Below are 14978 nucleotides of genomic sequence, written 5' to 3'. Positions count from 1 at the left end.
CCGCATGAACTTTTCTGAAGTTTTACAAGGTATGGTCTCAAGATTTTAAAACTGCATTTTCACAGCTCCGCATTACACTGTGTGCTTCCGTCCTGTTACCAAAACTAATTCACAATTTTCCCTGCCACACTGGAAAATAAGAATCACATCAAGGGCCAGACATGTTTACTTTATTGATAGGCTTTTATTTAATCGACAAATATCTTTGACTGTATTATTGCACGTGTCATATAGTCTTCTCACGTACAGTTTGGTCGAAATAAAGTCCTAAAGAAGTCAGGAAAAAGTGCCCAAAAACGTCAGAAAAAGTGACAAAAACTAGGTGGGCCAAAATGTATTGTGAACCTTAACTGATATGCAGGGCCGGGTCATAATCTGCGAGGGGGCCGGATTTGAGTTTGGCACATGTGTATTACATGCTATCATATAAATGGAGAGATGTCAGAGTTGGGGGTTCAATGGGTTGCTCAAGAGCACCTTGGCAGTGCCTAGGAGGTGAACTGGCACCTCTCTAGCTACCAGTCCACACACAGTACTTCGGTCCACACGGGGACTTGATCCAGCGACCCCCCGGTTCGTAATCCAACTCCCTAAGGACTGAGCTACTGTCATCCCCAAATTAGTTAAGTTAAAATAATTCCCCCTAGAGCTGGGCGATATGGAGAAAATCAAATATCACGATATTTTTGACCAAATACCTCGATATCGATACCACAACGATATTGTAATTGACTATTGGTGCTTTCACACAGTATTTACACAATGAGATTTTTGATAAATAATCATCAGTAATGTGGATATAATGACTAAGTGGGTAAAGGCAAATAATAGAACCGCTGGTAAGTTCAGAAAAGTACATCACTACTGTAATGCAGCCTTTAAAACCAGGAAAAGACGACACTTAAGCCATATTACGATATCCAAAATCTAAGACAATATCTAGTCTCCTATCACGATATCAATATATTGCCCAGCTCTAATTCCCCCCTATCTATATCTACAGCATGGCCGAGATGATTGGTATCATCTGTTTAATTTTTAGCGTTGGGTTTTCTTATCGTCGTGTTCGCTGCAACTAGAAACTATAACGAAAGTGCTGCCTGCTGCATGCAAATCAGATTACTAGTTACTAGTTCATATCACCGACAGAAATGGCCACAGGGTTTCATTTAGGGTCGATTCTGACAACTACCCTGTGAACTGCATGCAAAGTGGTTTCTATTCACCACTGGCAGCATGAACAGTTGTGTTTCATATCTTTCAACCTGGACCCTATTTTCCCATGATTTAGATGATTTCAGACTTTTATTGACCCCCCCAAATTGGGAAACTTCAGTGCTACGGCAGAAGAATTTATAAACGTATGGGGCTGCATTAGCTCAGCCAGTAGGGAGTTGGGCTGGGAACCGGAGGGTTGCTGGTTTAAGTCCCCATACAGACAAAAGTATGGTGGTGGACTGGTAGCTGGAGAGGCTCTTCTTGCTCAGGGTGCCTTTCCATGGGCAGCCCCCTCACTCTGACATCTCTCCATTAGTGCATATATAGGTACTGAGCATGTGTTTGTAATTCAGGCCTGTGTGTAATGTGTATAATATTAACAGAGTGAAAATATTGTAATTTCCCTTGCGGAATTAATAAAGTATACATTGTTGTTGTTGTTATTATTATTATGTACAAGTTGGGAAATGTACAGCTACTTAAATAGTATTAATAAAGATGTAAGTGCAAGTTGCACTCAGTGCAGTAGTGTAATGTATAGTGACATTAATCAAAGTGACATTACCAGGAGTTGTCTTGGTCATGACAAGATGACATTATGTCAAGTTGTCATTACAAAGACATCCTCTGGTAATGTCAACCTGGTTAATGTCAAGTTGTCATTATAAAGACATCCCAAACTAATTTAATGTCAACTTGTCATGACCAAGACGACTTCTGGTGATGTCCCCTTGATTAATGTCAACTTGTCATAATCAAGACGACCCAAACAATGTCAACTTGTCACGACAAAAACCGAATTACACTTAATGACAGAAGTCCTAAACGTTCGTGACTTGTTTATAACGCTTATGACACGTTCATGACAGTGTCATGACAGTGTCATGTCACGGTTATGTCGATACCTTCAAGTAAAGTGTTACCCATTAGAATACTAGTATAACTTGCGCTGTGCTCTGTTAACCAGTCGTCAATAATTAGGGGTGGGAGTCACCAGAGGCCTCACGATACGATATCATCCCAATACTTATGTCACGATACGATATTATTGCGATTTTAAACATATTGCAATATTCTGCGATATATTGCAATGTATTTACCTTTTTTCCAACTTCCAAATTTTTCCCAATTTCAAATGATGTCCCCAAAAGAAAACTTTGTCAACATCCGTTTTATCTAAAAAGATACATGTCTCTGTTTGTTCATCTCACTTCACTTGTATTGCTGCAAAATGAGGATTGTCAAGCAGACAGACTGACCAACATATACAGTACAGGCCAAAAGTTTGGACACACCTTCTCATTCGATGTGTTTCCTTTTTAGTTTCATGACTATTTACATTGTAGATTCTCACTGAAGGCATCAAAACTATGAATGAATACATATGGAATTATGTACTTAACAAAAAAGTGTGAAATAACTGAAAACATGTCTTATATTTTAGATTCTTCAAAGTAGCCACCCTTTGCTTTTGTATTAATAAGGGAAATAATTCCACTAATTAACCCTGACAAAGCACACCTGTGAAGGTAAAACCATTTCAGGTGACTACCTCATGAAGCTCATTGAGAGAACACCAAGGGTTTGCAGAGTTATCAAAAAAAGCAAAGGGTGGCTACTTTGAAGAATCTAAAATATATAAGACATGTTTTCAGTTATTTCACACTTTTTTGTTAAGTACATAATTCCATATGTGTTCATTCATAGTTTTGATGCCTTCAGTGAGAATCTACAATGTAAATAGTCATGAAAATAAAAAGGAAACACATTGAATGAGAAGGTGTGTCCAAACTTTTGGCCTGTACTGTACATCATAAAAGAGATACTTGGCATCTGTGTATCAATACAGTATTGCCACGAAAAATATCGAAATAATATTTTCGTGGCAATACTGCATATTTTTTTTCCCCCACCCCTAGTGATAATGTGATGGTTTATTGGGTGCCTACGTGTTGGTAATGTAACGTGACGTTATTTAGTGGCCACGGAGTCCAGACACCTCGCAGCTGCTATGGACTCAGATTCTGAAATGAGATTTTTGTGGAGTATTTGTGGATTGATGAGTCAGAAAGGATGACCGACGACGTGTGAAGCATTACAGTTACAAACACCACCACATCCTTCCTCTTCCTACAACTTCACAGTTTTCAAGTGAATAGTTCGTACTTCTGCACTGTGACACACTCTGTTTATGAGCTGCTATTAATATGCGCTGTTCTACGCTCTTAGTTATGGCGAATTTAGCTGCTTCTCTTTCTTTCCCCTTCTGCATTAGTCTGGCACACTAACAGCGGTTGAAATAAAGTTAAAATATCAGCTTCACGTTTGAAAGACTTGGGTACAAGCCTGGTTCAGGCAAGAGTGTAACTTTCAAAAATGAGGGGGGGGGGGGACATAAAACATGGGGTCTGGGCATCCTCCACCCAAAAAATTGTTTTCGATTTGAACCCCATTTTGTGCATTTCTACATACAGTACAGGCCAAAAGTTTGGAGACACCTTCTCATTCATATCTGTTTCCATTTTATTTTCATGACTATTTACATTGTAGATTCTCACTGAAGGCATCAAAACTATGAATGAACACATATGGAATTATGTACTTAACAAAAAAGTGTGAAATAACTGAAAACATGTCTTATATTTTAGATTCTTCAAAGTAGCCACCCTTTGCTTTTTTTGATAACTCTGCAAACCCTTGATGTTCTCTCAATGAGCTTCATGAGGTAGTCACCTGAAATGGTTTTACCTTCACAGGTGTGCTTTGTCAGGGTTCATTAGTGGAATTTGTTCCCTTATTAATAAAAAAGCAAAGGGTGGCTACTTTGAAGAATCTAAAATATAAGACATGTTTTCAGTTATTTCACACTTTTTTGTTAAGTACATAATTCCATATGTGTTCATTCATAGTTTTGATGCCTTCAGTGAGAATCTACAATGTAAATAGTCATGAAAATAAATAATATAACTCATTGAATGAGAAGGTGTGTCCAAACTTTTGGCCTGTACTTTATAATAAAACCTAGCTCTTTCCCTATGCGTTCTACAACTTCTTCCCAAAAGGGGTTGACCTTTATTTCTTTAAAACTTTCCATTTAGTGTGTTTGTGTGTGGGTCACTCAGTCTTCCTCTCGTCCTCTTTCAGGGAAACTGACAGCCTACGACACAGACGGAGACGGAGACTTTGACGTGGAAGATGCTAAAGTTCTGCTCGGCAAGTCCACTTTCATTTTCATTTATTCTCTCCTGTTTTTGTGCGTGTGAAGCCTGACTGATGTGGTTTACGGTTGTGTCCCAGTGCCTCAGTTTTAAAACAGTAACCAGTCTTCTGACTTACTGCGGTGTGAACTCTAAACTACCGCAGTGAGTGATCACTCGCGTTTTCGTTGCCTGTTACAAGTAAAAATCTGCAGCGTGATTAACAATGTTCGAGGAGATGTTCACAGAAAGAGTGGGCGCCTCCTGATGTTATAGGAGGTGTAAAAGCAGCCTGGACTAATGCCCGACGAGGGGTCAATTAGGGCTGCTCCCTCTTAGATGATTAGTCGACTAATCGGTCGTTTTGGTCTTAGTCAACTTAGATTTCTTTAGTCCATTAGTCATGTTTTATCCTTTTAATTCATGCTGAATGGCTTATTTCCAAGAAACGTACGAGCACATCTCTGGTAAACCCAAGAATTCTGATGGATATCACCGTGAAACCTACTTTGATTACTTTCATTAAGGCAGTTATTTGTTTTATTACACGTTTCCTGAAATGTTGTGTTTAAATATGCAAAGGAGGCTATTTTATTCAATATGTGCAATCCTTTTAGCACAACTCTTTGCGGAGAAACTCTGTCGATTAAATCAACTAATTGATTAGTCGGTACAGTTGAATGAGTGTTAGTCGACTAAGAATTTCTTCAATCGAACACGGCCCTAGTGTCCATTGTCGGGTATTAATGGACGACAGTAAATCCATTAATACCTGACAATGGACACCTCGAAGGGACGGTTTGACTAATGCCTGGAACAATCATTCCCATCCCATAAGGTTCTTATCGTACCTGCAAACTTTATGGACCGAATAGCAACGCGGATTTCGGTGCCTTATTTAGGTGCCCCTTAAATGCCTGCGCTTCTCTCTGATGCATCAAAAACTGACGTTAGAGGGAACTGAAACATCGCCGCACGGGACGCTAGTTACGGTAACACTACACTTGACAGCAGGTAACGTAAGCCTACCGTTAGCTAGTTAACACTATACTCAACAGCAGGTAATGTTAGCATACTGTTAGCTAGTTAACTCTACACTCAACAGCAGGTAACGTTAGCATACTGTTAGTTAGTTAACACTACACTCAACAGCAGGTAACGTTAGCATACTGTTAGCTAGTTAACACTACACTCAACAGCAGGTAACGTTAGCCTACCGTTAGCTAGTTAAAACTACACTCGACAGCAGGTAATGTTTCCCTACCGTTAGCCTATCATTAGCTAGTTAACACTACACTTGACAGCAGGTAATGTTAGCCTACCGTTAGCTAGTTAACACTACACTTGACACCAGGTAACGTTAGCCTACCGTTAGCTAGTTAACGCTACACTTGACAGCAGGTAACGTTAGCCTACCGTTAGCCTACTGTTAGCTAGTTAACGCTACACTTGACAGCAGGTAAAGTTAGCCTACCGTTAGCCTACCGTTAGCTAGTTAACGCTACACTTGACAGCAGGTAACGTTAGCCTACCGTTAGCCTACCGTTAGCTAGTTAACACTACACTTGACAGCAGGTAACGTTAGGCTACCGTTAGCTAGTTAACACTACACTTGACAGCAGGTAACGTTAACCGTTAGACAGCGCTAGCGTAGCCCTAGCGTAGCGTAGCCCTAGCCTAGTGTAGCTCTAGTGTAGCGTAGCCCTAGTGTAGCGTAGCCCTAGCGTAGCGGAGACAGAGGTAATTAGTGGTCGAGATGCAGCAGAATCCAGACGTAGTCAAGATGGCCGCCAGGGAGCCTGACGAGACTGAGACAGGAAGTGAAAGCTGATTGGTTGTCTGTTTCATATGAGACTTCTTTAACTCGATATCTTTCTCTTTCCCGCTTCATCACCCTTTATTTTTTTGCCCTGTTTTTATTTCGGTTGCTCTCCATTCCTTTGTGCCTCCTCCTTTCCTTCGTTCGTTCGTTCCTTTCTTCCTTCCTTCCTTCCTTCCTTCCTTCCTTCCTTCCTTCCTTCCTTCTGCCTTTCCTCTCTCCTTCTCATTCAATATTCATTTTGCCTTTCAACCCCTTTTTTGCTTCACCCTTGTTTCTACTTTCCTCTTTTTTCCATCCCTACCTATGCTTCCATCCTTTCTGCTTTTCCTCCCTCTCTCTCTCTCCCCCTCCCTCCCTCCTCTCTTTCCTTCTTTCCCTCCCTTTCTCTTTCCTTCTCCCCCTCCCTCCCTCTCTCTCCCTCCCTCCTTCTTTCCCTCCTTATCTCACTCCATCCCTCCCTTCCTCCCTCTCTCCCTCCCTTTCTCCCCCCCTCCCTCCCTCTCCTTCTCTCCCTCCTTCCCTCTCTCCCTTTCTCTCTCCCTCCCTCCTCTCTCTCCTTCTTTCCCTCCCTTTTTCTTTCCTTCTCTCCCTCCCTTCCTCCCTCCCTACCTTTCCGTCTCCTTCTCCCACTCCCTCCCTCCCTCTATCTCCATCCCTCCTTCCCTCTCTCCCTCCCTTTCTCTCCTTCCCCCCTTTCTCCCCCCCCTCCCTCCCTCTCTCCCCTTCTTCCCTCTCTCCCGTTCTCTCCCTCTCTCCTCTCTTTCCTTCTTTCCCTCCCTTTCTCTTTCTCTTTCCTTCTCCCCTTCCCTCCCTCTCTCTCCCCCTCCTTCTTTCCCTCCTTATCTCACTCATCCCTCCCTCTCTCCCTCCCTTTCTCCCTCCCTCCCTCTCCTTCTCTCCCTCCTTCCCTCTCTCCCTTTCTCTCTCTACCTCTCTCCCTCCCTCCTCTCTCTCCTTCTTTCCCTCCCTTTCTCTTTCCTTCTCTCCCTCCCTTCCTCCCTCCCTACCTTTCCGTCTCCTTCTCCCACTCCCTCCCTCCCTCTATCTCCCTCCCTCCTTCCCTCTCTCCCTCCCTTTCTCTCCTTCCCTCTCCCTCTCTCCCCCCCCCCCCCCTCCTCTCTTTCCTTCTTTCCCTCCCTTTCTCTTTCTCTTTCCTTCTCCCCCTCCCTCCCTCTCTCTCCCTCCCTCCTTCTTTCCCTCCTTATCTCACTCCATCCCTCCCTTCCTCCCTCTCTCGCTCCCTTTCTCCCTCCCTCTCCTTCTCTCCCTCCTTCCCTCTCTCCCTTTCTCTCTCCCTCCCTCCTCTCTCTCCTTCTTTCCCTCCCTTTTCTTTCCTTCTCTCCCTCCCTTCCTCCCTCCCTCCCTACCTTTCGGTCTCCTTCTCCCACTCCCTCCCTCCCTCTATCTCCATCCCTCCTTCCCTCTCTCCCTCCCTTTCTCTCCTTACCTCCCCTTTCTCCCCCCTCCCTCCCTCTCTCCCCTTCTTCCCTCTCTCCCGTTCTCTCCCTCTCTCCTCTCTTTCCTTCTTTCCCTCCCTTTCTCTTTCTCTTTCCTTCTCCCCTTCCCTCCCTCTCTCTCCCTCCCTCCTTCTTTCCCTCCTTATCTCACTCATCCCTCCCTCTCTCCCTCCCTTTCTCCCTCCCTCCCTCTCCTTCTCTCCCCCTTCCCTCTCTCCCTTTCTCTCTCTCTCCTCTCCCTCCCTCCTCTCTCTCCTTCTTTCCCTCCCTTTCTCTTTCCTTCTCTCCCTCCCTTCCTCCCTCCCTACCTTTCCATCTCCTTCTCCCTCCCTCCCTCCCTCTATCTCCCTCCCTCCTTCCCTCTCTCCCTCCCTTTCTCTCCTTCCCTCTCCCTCTCTCCCCCCCTCCCTCCCTCCTCTCTTTCCTTCTTTCCCTCCCTTTCTCTTTCTCTTTCCTTCTCCCCCTCCCTCCCTCTCTCTCCCTCCCTCCTTCTTTCCCTCCTTATCTCACTCCATCCCTCCCTTCCTCCCTCTCTCCCTCCCTTTCTCCCTCTCCTTCTCTCCCTCCTTCCCTCTCTCCCTTTCTCTCTCTACCTCTCTCCCTCCCTTTCTCTTTCCTTCTTTCCCTCCCTTTCTCTTTCCTTCTCTCCCTCCCTTCCTCCCCCCCCTACCTTTCCGTCTCCTTCTCCCACTCCCTCACTCCCTCCCTTTCTCCCTCCCACCCTCCCTCCCTCCTTCTTCCCCTCCTTATCTCTCTCCATCCCTCCCTTCGTCCCTCCCTTTCGCTCTCTCTCCCTCCCTCCCGCTCTCCATCTTTCCCTCCTTTTATCTCTCCCTCCCTCTCTCTCCCCTCCTCCCTCTCCCCCTCCCTCTCTCTCTCTCTCTCTCTCTCTCTCCCTCTCCCCCTCCCTCTCTCTCTCCCTCCCTCCCTCCCTCCCTTCCTCCCTCCTTCTCTCTCCCTCCCTCCCTCCCTCCCTCTCTTCTTCTTCTCTCTCTCTCGTCAGGCTTGACCAAAGATGGCGGTGGTAGTGCGAACGTGGAGTCTCTTGAGGAAGTTCTTAATATTTTAGCAGACGAGGGCTCTGATTGGCTGTACGGCTTCTTCACCTTCCTTTACGATGTAGTGGCGTCGCCGGTAGAGCGCGGCGAGAAGGAGGTGCCGGCCGAGACGCGGGAGGAAGGAGGCCCGGCCTCCGAGGACGAGGAGGTGACGGGGGTCCTACTGGACCTCCAGAACCAATAGGAAGACAGAAAGCAGAGCCTGCAGCCGGTCCGAACCAATCGGGTGCCCTGGCCAAGATGTCAGCTGATTTTGTTGGGTTTATTTTACGTTTTTGTCACTTATTTCGACTTATCTTTTTTGTTGTGTTTATTAAGAAATTTTTGGAGCGTGCTTCAACTATATTTTTTCTTATTTATTTATTTTTTTTTTTTTTACTTTTTGAAGTTTTGGGGGGTTTTTTTTGCAGATTTTCCGACGTTTTTGACTCCTTTTTCAATCCTCTTGCCGTTATTTTTGTATTATTTTTAACTTCTCTTGACTCATTTGGCCGGCCGGCGTCCCTAGCGTTTGCCTGTAGGCTAATGCCGCAGCCAATAGCGAGGCTCCCTGGTCCCACTGCTGACCAATGAGGATCAGACTGGTGTCGCCCGGTCCAGCTGGAGCGGGATGAGGGGGTTGTTGTGGTGCAGCGGACCTGATGGATGACAAACTGGCCGAGCGCTACTTAAACTGCCCGAAGTCCTTTTGATTTAACAATGCAGTTACTTTATTGAATTTTAGTTGATTTGATGTGGATATTCAGTTTACTGTTTCAGAGGAGAGAAGAAACTACGACATATTCACATTATATTATACTGATATTTGTGTAAATGTTCACCAAGATTAGGATGATAAAATGCATTATTCTTTTAATGTTTTAACACTGGAACATATCCTATTAAGACCATAAACCATGAATGTGGTTTCACATCTTTTACACTAAAGTTCCAAAATATACTCCACGTCCGTTTCTAAATGTATGTATTTATTTATTTATTTATTTATTTCTGTAAAAATCTTTAGTCACCTTTACTTTACTTATTTTTCTGTATGAATTCATCTTCCTTTTTTTTGTCCTATTTGTTGTATTATTGTTGCGTGATGATGCAGTTTGCAGACGACACTCTTAAAGGTCCCATGTCATGAAAATTTCACTTTATGAGGTTTTTTTAACATTAATGTGAGTTCCCCCAGCCTGCCTATGGTCCCCCAGTGGCTAGAAATGGTGATAGGTGTAAACCGAGCCCTGGGTATCCTGCTCTGCCTTTGAGGAAATGAAAGCTCAGATGGACCAATCAGGAATCTTCTCCTTATGAGGTCATAAGGAGCAAGGTTACCTCCCCTTTCTCTGCTTTGCCCACCCAGAGAATTTGGCCCACCCATGAGAGACAGACACAGAAATGGTACATCCTAGGAAAGCTCATTGTGGGACTGGCTCTAATGGCTGTAATTCTGCACCAAGGCTGAATTTCGGGAAAGAGACTTCAGATACAATATTAGGGGACCACTAAGGTCTATATAAAAGAGACTTCAGATACAGTATTAGGGGACCACTAAGGTCTATATAAAAGAGACTTCAGATACAGTATTAGGGGACCACTAAGGCCTATATAAAAGAGACTTCAGATACAGTATTAGGGGACCACTAAGGTCTATATAAAAGAGACTTCAGATACAATATTAGGGGACCACTAAGGTCTCTATAAAAGAGACTTCAGATACAGTATTAGGGGACCACTAAGGTCTATATAAAAGAGACTTCAGATACAGTATTAGGGGACCACTAAGGTCTATATAAAAGAGACTTCAGATACAGTATTAGGGGACCACTAAGGCCTATATAAAAGAGACTTCAGATACAGTATTAGGGGACCACTAAGGCCTATATAAAAGAGACTTCAGATACAGTATTAGGGGACCACTAAGGTCTATATAAAAGAGACTTCAGATACAGTATTAGGGGACCACTAAGGTCTATATAAAAGAGACTTCAGATACAGTATTAGGGACCACTAAGGTCTATATAAAAGAGACTTCAGATACAGTATTAGGGGACCACTAAGGTCTATATAAAAGAGACTTCAGATACAGTATTAGGGGACCACTAAGGCCTATATAAAAGAGACTTCAGATACAGTATTAGGGGACCACTAAGGCCTATATAAAAGAGACTTCAGATACAGTATTAGGGGACCACTAAGGTCTATATAAAAGAGACTTCAGATACAGTATTAGGGGACCACTAAGATCTATATAAAAGAGACTTCAGATACAGTATTAGGGGACCACTAAGGTCTATATAAAAAGAGACTTCAGATACAGTATTAGGGGACCACTAAGGTCTATATAAAAGAGACTTCAGATACAGTATTAGGGACCACTAAGGTCTATATAAAAGAGACTTCAGATACAGTATTAGGGGACCACTAAGGTCTATATAAAAGAGACTTCAGATACAGTATTAGGGGACCACTAAGGCCTATATAAAAGAGACTTCAGATACAGTATTAGGGGACCACTAAGGCCTATATAAAAGAGACTTCAGATACAGTATTAGGGGACCACTAAGGTCTATATAAAAGAGACTTCAGATACAGTATTAGGGGACCACTAAGATCTATATAAAAGAGACTTCAGATACAGTATTAGGGGACCACTAAGGTCTATATAAAAGAGACTTCAGATACAGTATTAGGGGACCACTAAGGTCTATATAAAAGAGACTTCAGATACAGTATTAGGGACCACTAAGGTCTATATAAAAGAGACTTCAGATACAGTATTAGGGGACCACTAAGGTCTATATAAAAGACACTTCAGATACAGTATTAGGGGACCACTAAGGCCTATATAAAAGCATCCAAAGAGCAACTCTGAGGGCCATCCAGCCTCAAATGTTTTCTCAAAAGCCCCAAATCTTTTAGGCTGACTTTAATGTCATTTAAAGGCTGTAGCGGATTCGATTTTTCAGACCATTTTGACGCTATTTTTTTTGCCTTTTTACAACTTTTTTCAACATATTTGTCACTGGCTGAGGAACTTTTTTGGGGCTTTATGAGGCCCAAAATGTAAGTGAGAAGACTACAGTATATATGAGACATGCAATAATAACACAGTCACAATATTTGACTTTTTCTCTTAAATAAACACATGTCAATAATCTACATGTCTGGCCCTTGATGTGATTCTCATTTTCCAGCCTGGCCCTCTGTGAAGCTGAGTTTGACACCTCTGATCTAAGTAATCCATTTGGTGTGAACAATGTCATGCTAGCTTGTTGGGAACATGGCTAACTAACGCTACAATAATAGGCAACATTTTGGCGAGGGAAAACCTTGGTTACCATATTCAAAGGGGTCCTTTGACCTCTGAGCTCTGGATATCTGAATGAAAATGGCGTCTAGGGCAGTGGTTCTCAAGCTTTTTTAAAAAATGTCCCCCCTTCAAGCTGTTGTTTTTTTTTTTTTTTTTTTTTAAGTCATGCTAACCAGCGCAAAACATTTTTCGTAGAAACTAATTCTATATAAAGAAGAAAAATACAGCGATGTCAGCAGTAGAGTTACTAAACAACAGCCTTGGACCTGGAAAACATTTACAGGTCCAATATGTAATACTGACAGATAGTGTTTAAAAGTAGCTAACGTTAGACGCTAGTCTCACATAGCCAGACATTACTTCACAGCACAGCAGAGTAGCTAACGGTAGACGCTAGTCTCACATAGCCAGACATTACTTCACAGCACAGAGGAGTAGCTAACGTTAGACGCTAGTCTCACATAGCCAGACATTACTTCACAGCACAGCGGAGTAGCTAACGTTAGACGCTAGTCTCACATAGCCAGACATTACTTCACAGCACAGCGGAGTAGCTAACGGTAGACGCTAGTCTCACATAGCCAGACATTACTTCACAGCACAGCGGAGTAGCTAACGTTAGACGCTAGTCTCACATAGCCAGACATTACTTCACAGCACAGCGGAGTAGCTAACGTTAGACGCTAGTCTCACATAGCCAGACATTACTTCACAGCACAGCGGAGTAGCTAACGTTAGACGCTAGTCTCACATAGCCAGACATTACTTCACAGCACAGCGGAGTAGCTAACGTTAGACGCTAGTCTCACATAGCCAGACATTACTGATTACCGATTTACAGCCCCCCTCTTGCGGCTTAAAATAACTCACCGTTGTCGGCTCCGGCCGCTGAACTACACGTTGACAACAGCCATGGCCCGCTTGCCTGGTCTTCCCCGGTAACGTTCGCAGTTAGCAGGGTTAGCATGGAGGCGTTAGCCAGGACCAGTCAGGATCACTTTACTGGCTATGTCTCAATTGTTTTTGCGAGTAACCAACTCGGGTACTCTAGCTACATAATTCAATGTGAGTACACAAAGGTTGAAATTACATAAAATGCCCATCCCTTGTAGCTGTGATAAATTAGCCTGAAGCTAATGCTAACCTGTTCAGGAGAAAATTCGCCAACTCTGCGTCCTTTTGGGGCTCCAAGCTGTCTCCATCTTTCAAATGCATCTCCAATATTTACCAAGACAGGTTTGTTACATCTCTGGTCTCCGTTGATCCTGTTTATTTGTTTGCTGCTTTCATGGCTGTACTAACGTTACAGCTGTAGCGAGCTGGGTTTACGGGTTTACTGGTAGATCTGGCAACCCGGCCTGGCTGTCAAACTGGGCCGTTGATAACAACACACTAACCTGACTCCGCCAGATGGATCGCTTCGCATTTGCTCGGCATATCCATCTGGGAACTTACCGTCGGAGAACTTTTGGGAAGGGGCGAAAATCCTGGTTAGCTAATTGGATAAACCATCTGTCTATCTACCATCTATAGTTGGTGATAGACAGATGGCCAAATCAACCAATCAGATACACAAAGCGTATGAAAATACAACCACAAGCCCCTGCTGCTGCAGGCAAAGCATAGCTCGTTAGCTCAGCAAGCTAGCAACATGTCGGTAAAGGAGATTTGCCGTTTGTGTAACGAGAATTTAGGAATAAATAAAGCCCCATTTCAGGTTCCCACTCCATATTCCAAAAGAAGGATCCAAGAGGAAAAATACTGACATTAGCATTGTTGTCAGAAAAGATAGTATTTCAGCTTAACATGTTTCCTTAATATCTGTTGAGGCATTGGTGTCATTTTTTGATTTATTACAGAAAATATATTACATATTGGACCTTTTAAATGCTGATTTTAAACGACAAAAATTTGGGAAAAGACTGTAGAAAGAAGGAAGTAAGGCAAGAATAGGTCAAAAATAGTAATAAAAACACATTAGAAAGAAGGAAAGCAACACTAGGGCGACAAAAGTGACAAAAATTCCAAAAGGGTAATTAATTAGTTTTATTACTTTAATTAGGTATAGTCTATAATATAGACTATACCTAATTAGGTATAGGTCACCAACCTTCTTGAAACTGAGAGCTACTTCATGGGTATTGAGTCATACGAAGGGCTACCAGTTTGATACACTCTTCTGAAATAACAAATGTGCTCAGTTTGCCTTTAGTTATATATGATTATTAATGATTAATGATACTCATCTATGTGAAGACACTGATCATGTTAACGATTTCTCATAATAATTATCAACAATGACTTAACAAGGTGGGAAACAGATAATATCAATATTCAATTTTCATTTTTAGAACAGAGGGCTACTCATGTGGTCCTTGGGGGCTACCTGGTGCCCGCTGGCACCGTGTTGGTGACCCTTGGTCTATATCATGACGTTTCACTTGTGGGATTGCTCCGTTGCTGCTGGATATTCAGGCAGATGTCCCTAGCTAGACTGTCGGTCCAGTCTGATGTTTCTGTTGCACGACTAAAACTACTTTTGAACGTACACGTGTTTTACCAAAACAAGTTCCTTCCAGGGGCTATTTTGCAGAGACACCGTGGCTCCGTCTGGAGTTTAGCCCCGCCCCAAGATGATTGTGATTGGTTTAAAAAAATGCCAATAAACCAGAGCACGTTTTTCTCCCATCCCCAGAATGCTGTGTGGACTAGCCAGACCCTCCTCCGCAGCTCTGTGGAGGAAGGTCTGGCATTGGGAGACTACGGTTAGGTTGGCGACAAGTTAAACTGCTAATTCAGACATATTTAGGCAAAAATATGAGTGTCAATGAAGAGAGGGAGTACATGGAAAGTATGTACAAGTGTGGGAACGTGCGCAATCAGTGATTTGATTATTATTCTATTTTTTCTCTTTTAAATTGGACACGT

At 43.2% G+C, this 14978-nt stretch overlaps 1 protein-coding gene across 6 annotated transcripts in view; it reads left to right on the top strand.

Annotated features, from left to right (window-relative positions):
- Window positions 1–14978, top strand: part of unm_hu7910 (un-named hu7910) — a 92445-nt gene that overhangs the window by 13626 nt on the left and 63841 nt on the right. For 5 of the 6 annotated variants that reach the window (XM_028569004.1, XM_028569003.1, XM_028569000.1 and 2 more), the window contains 2 exons: window positions 1–29; window positions 4363–4431. The exon at window positions 1–29 is cut by the window's left edge and continues 16 nt beyond it. In XM_028569004.1, coding sequence (XP_028424805.1) covers window positions 1–29; window positions 4363–4431 — 98 coding nt within the window. The remainder of the gene's footprint in view (window positions 30–4362; window positions 4432–14978) is intronic. The other variant, XM_028569001.1, reaches the window with a different exon arrangement.

The sequence above is a fragment of the Perca flavescens genome, chromosome 22 (assembly GCF_004354835.1).
Source record: "Perca flavescens isolate YP-PL-M2 chromosome 22, PFLA_1.0, whole genome shotgun sequence".
Lineage (NCBI taxonomy): Eukaryota > Metazoa > Chordata > Actinopteri > Perciformes > Percidae > Perca > Perca flavescens.
This window is presented reverse-complemented; position numbering and strand designations above follow the sequence as displayed.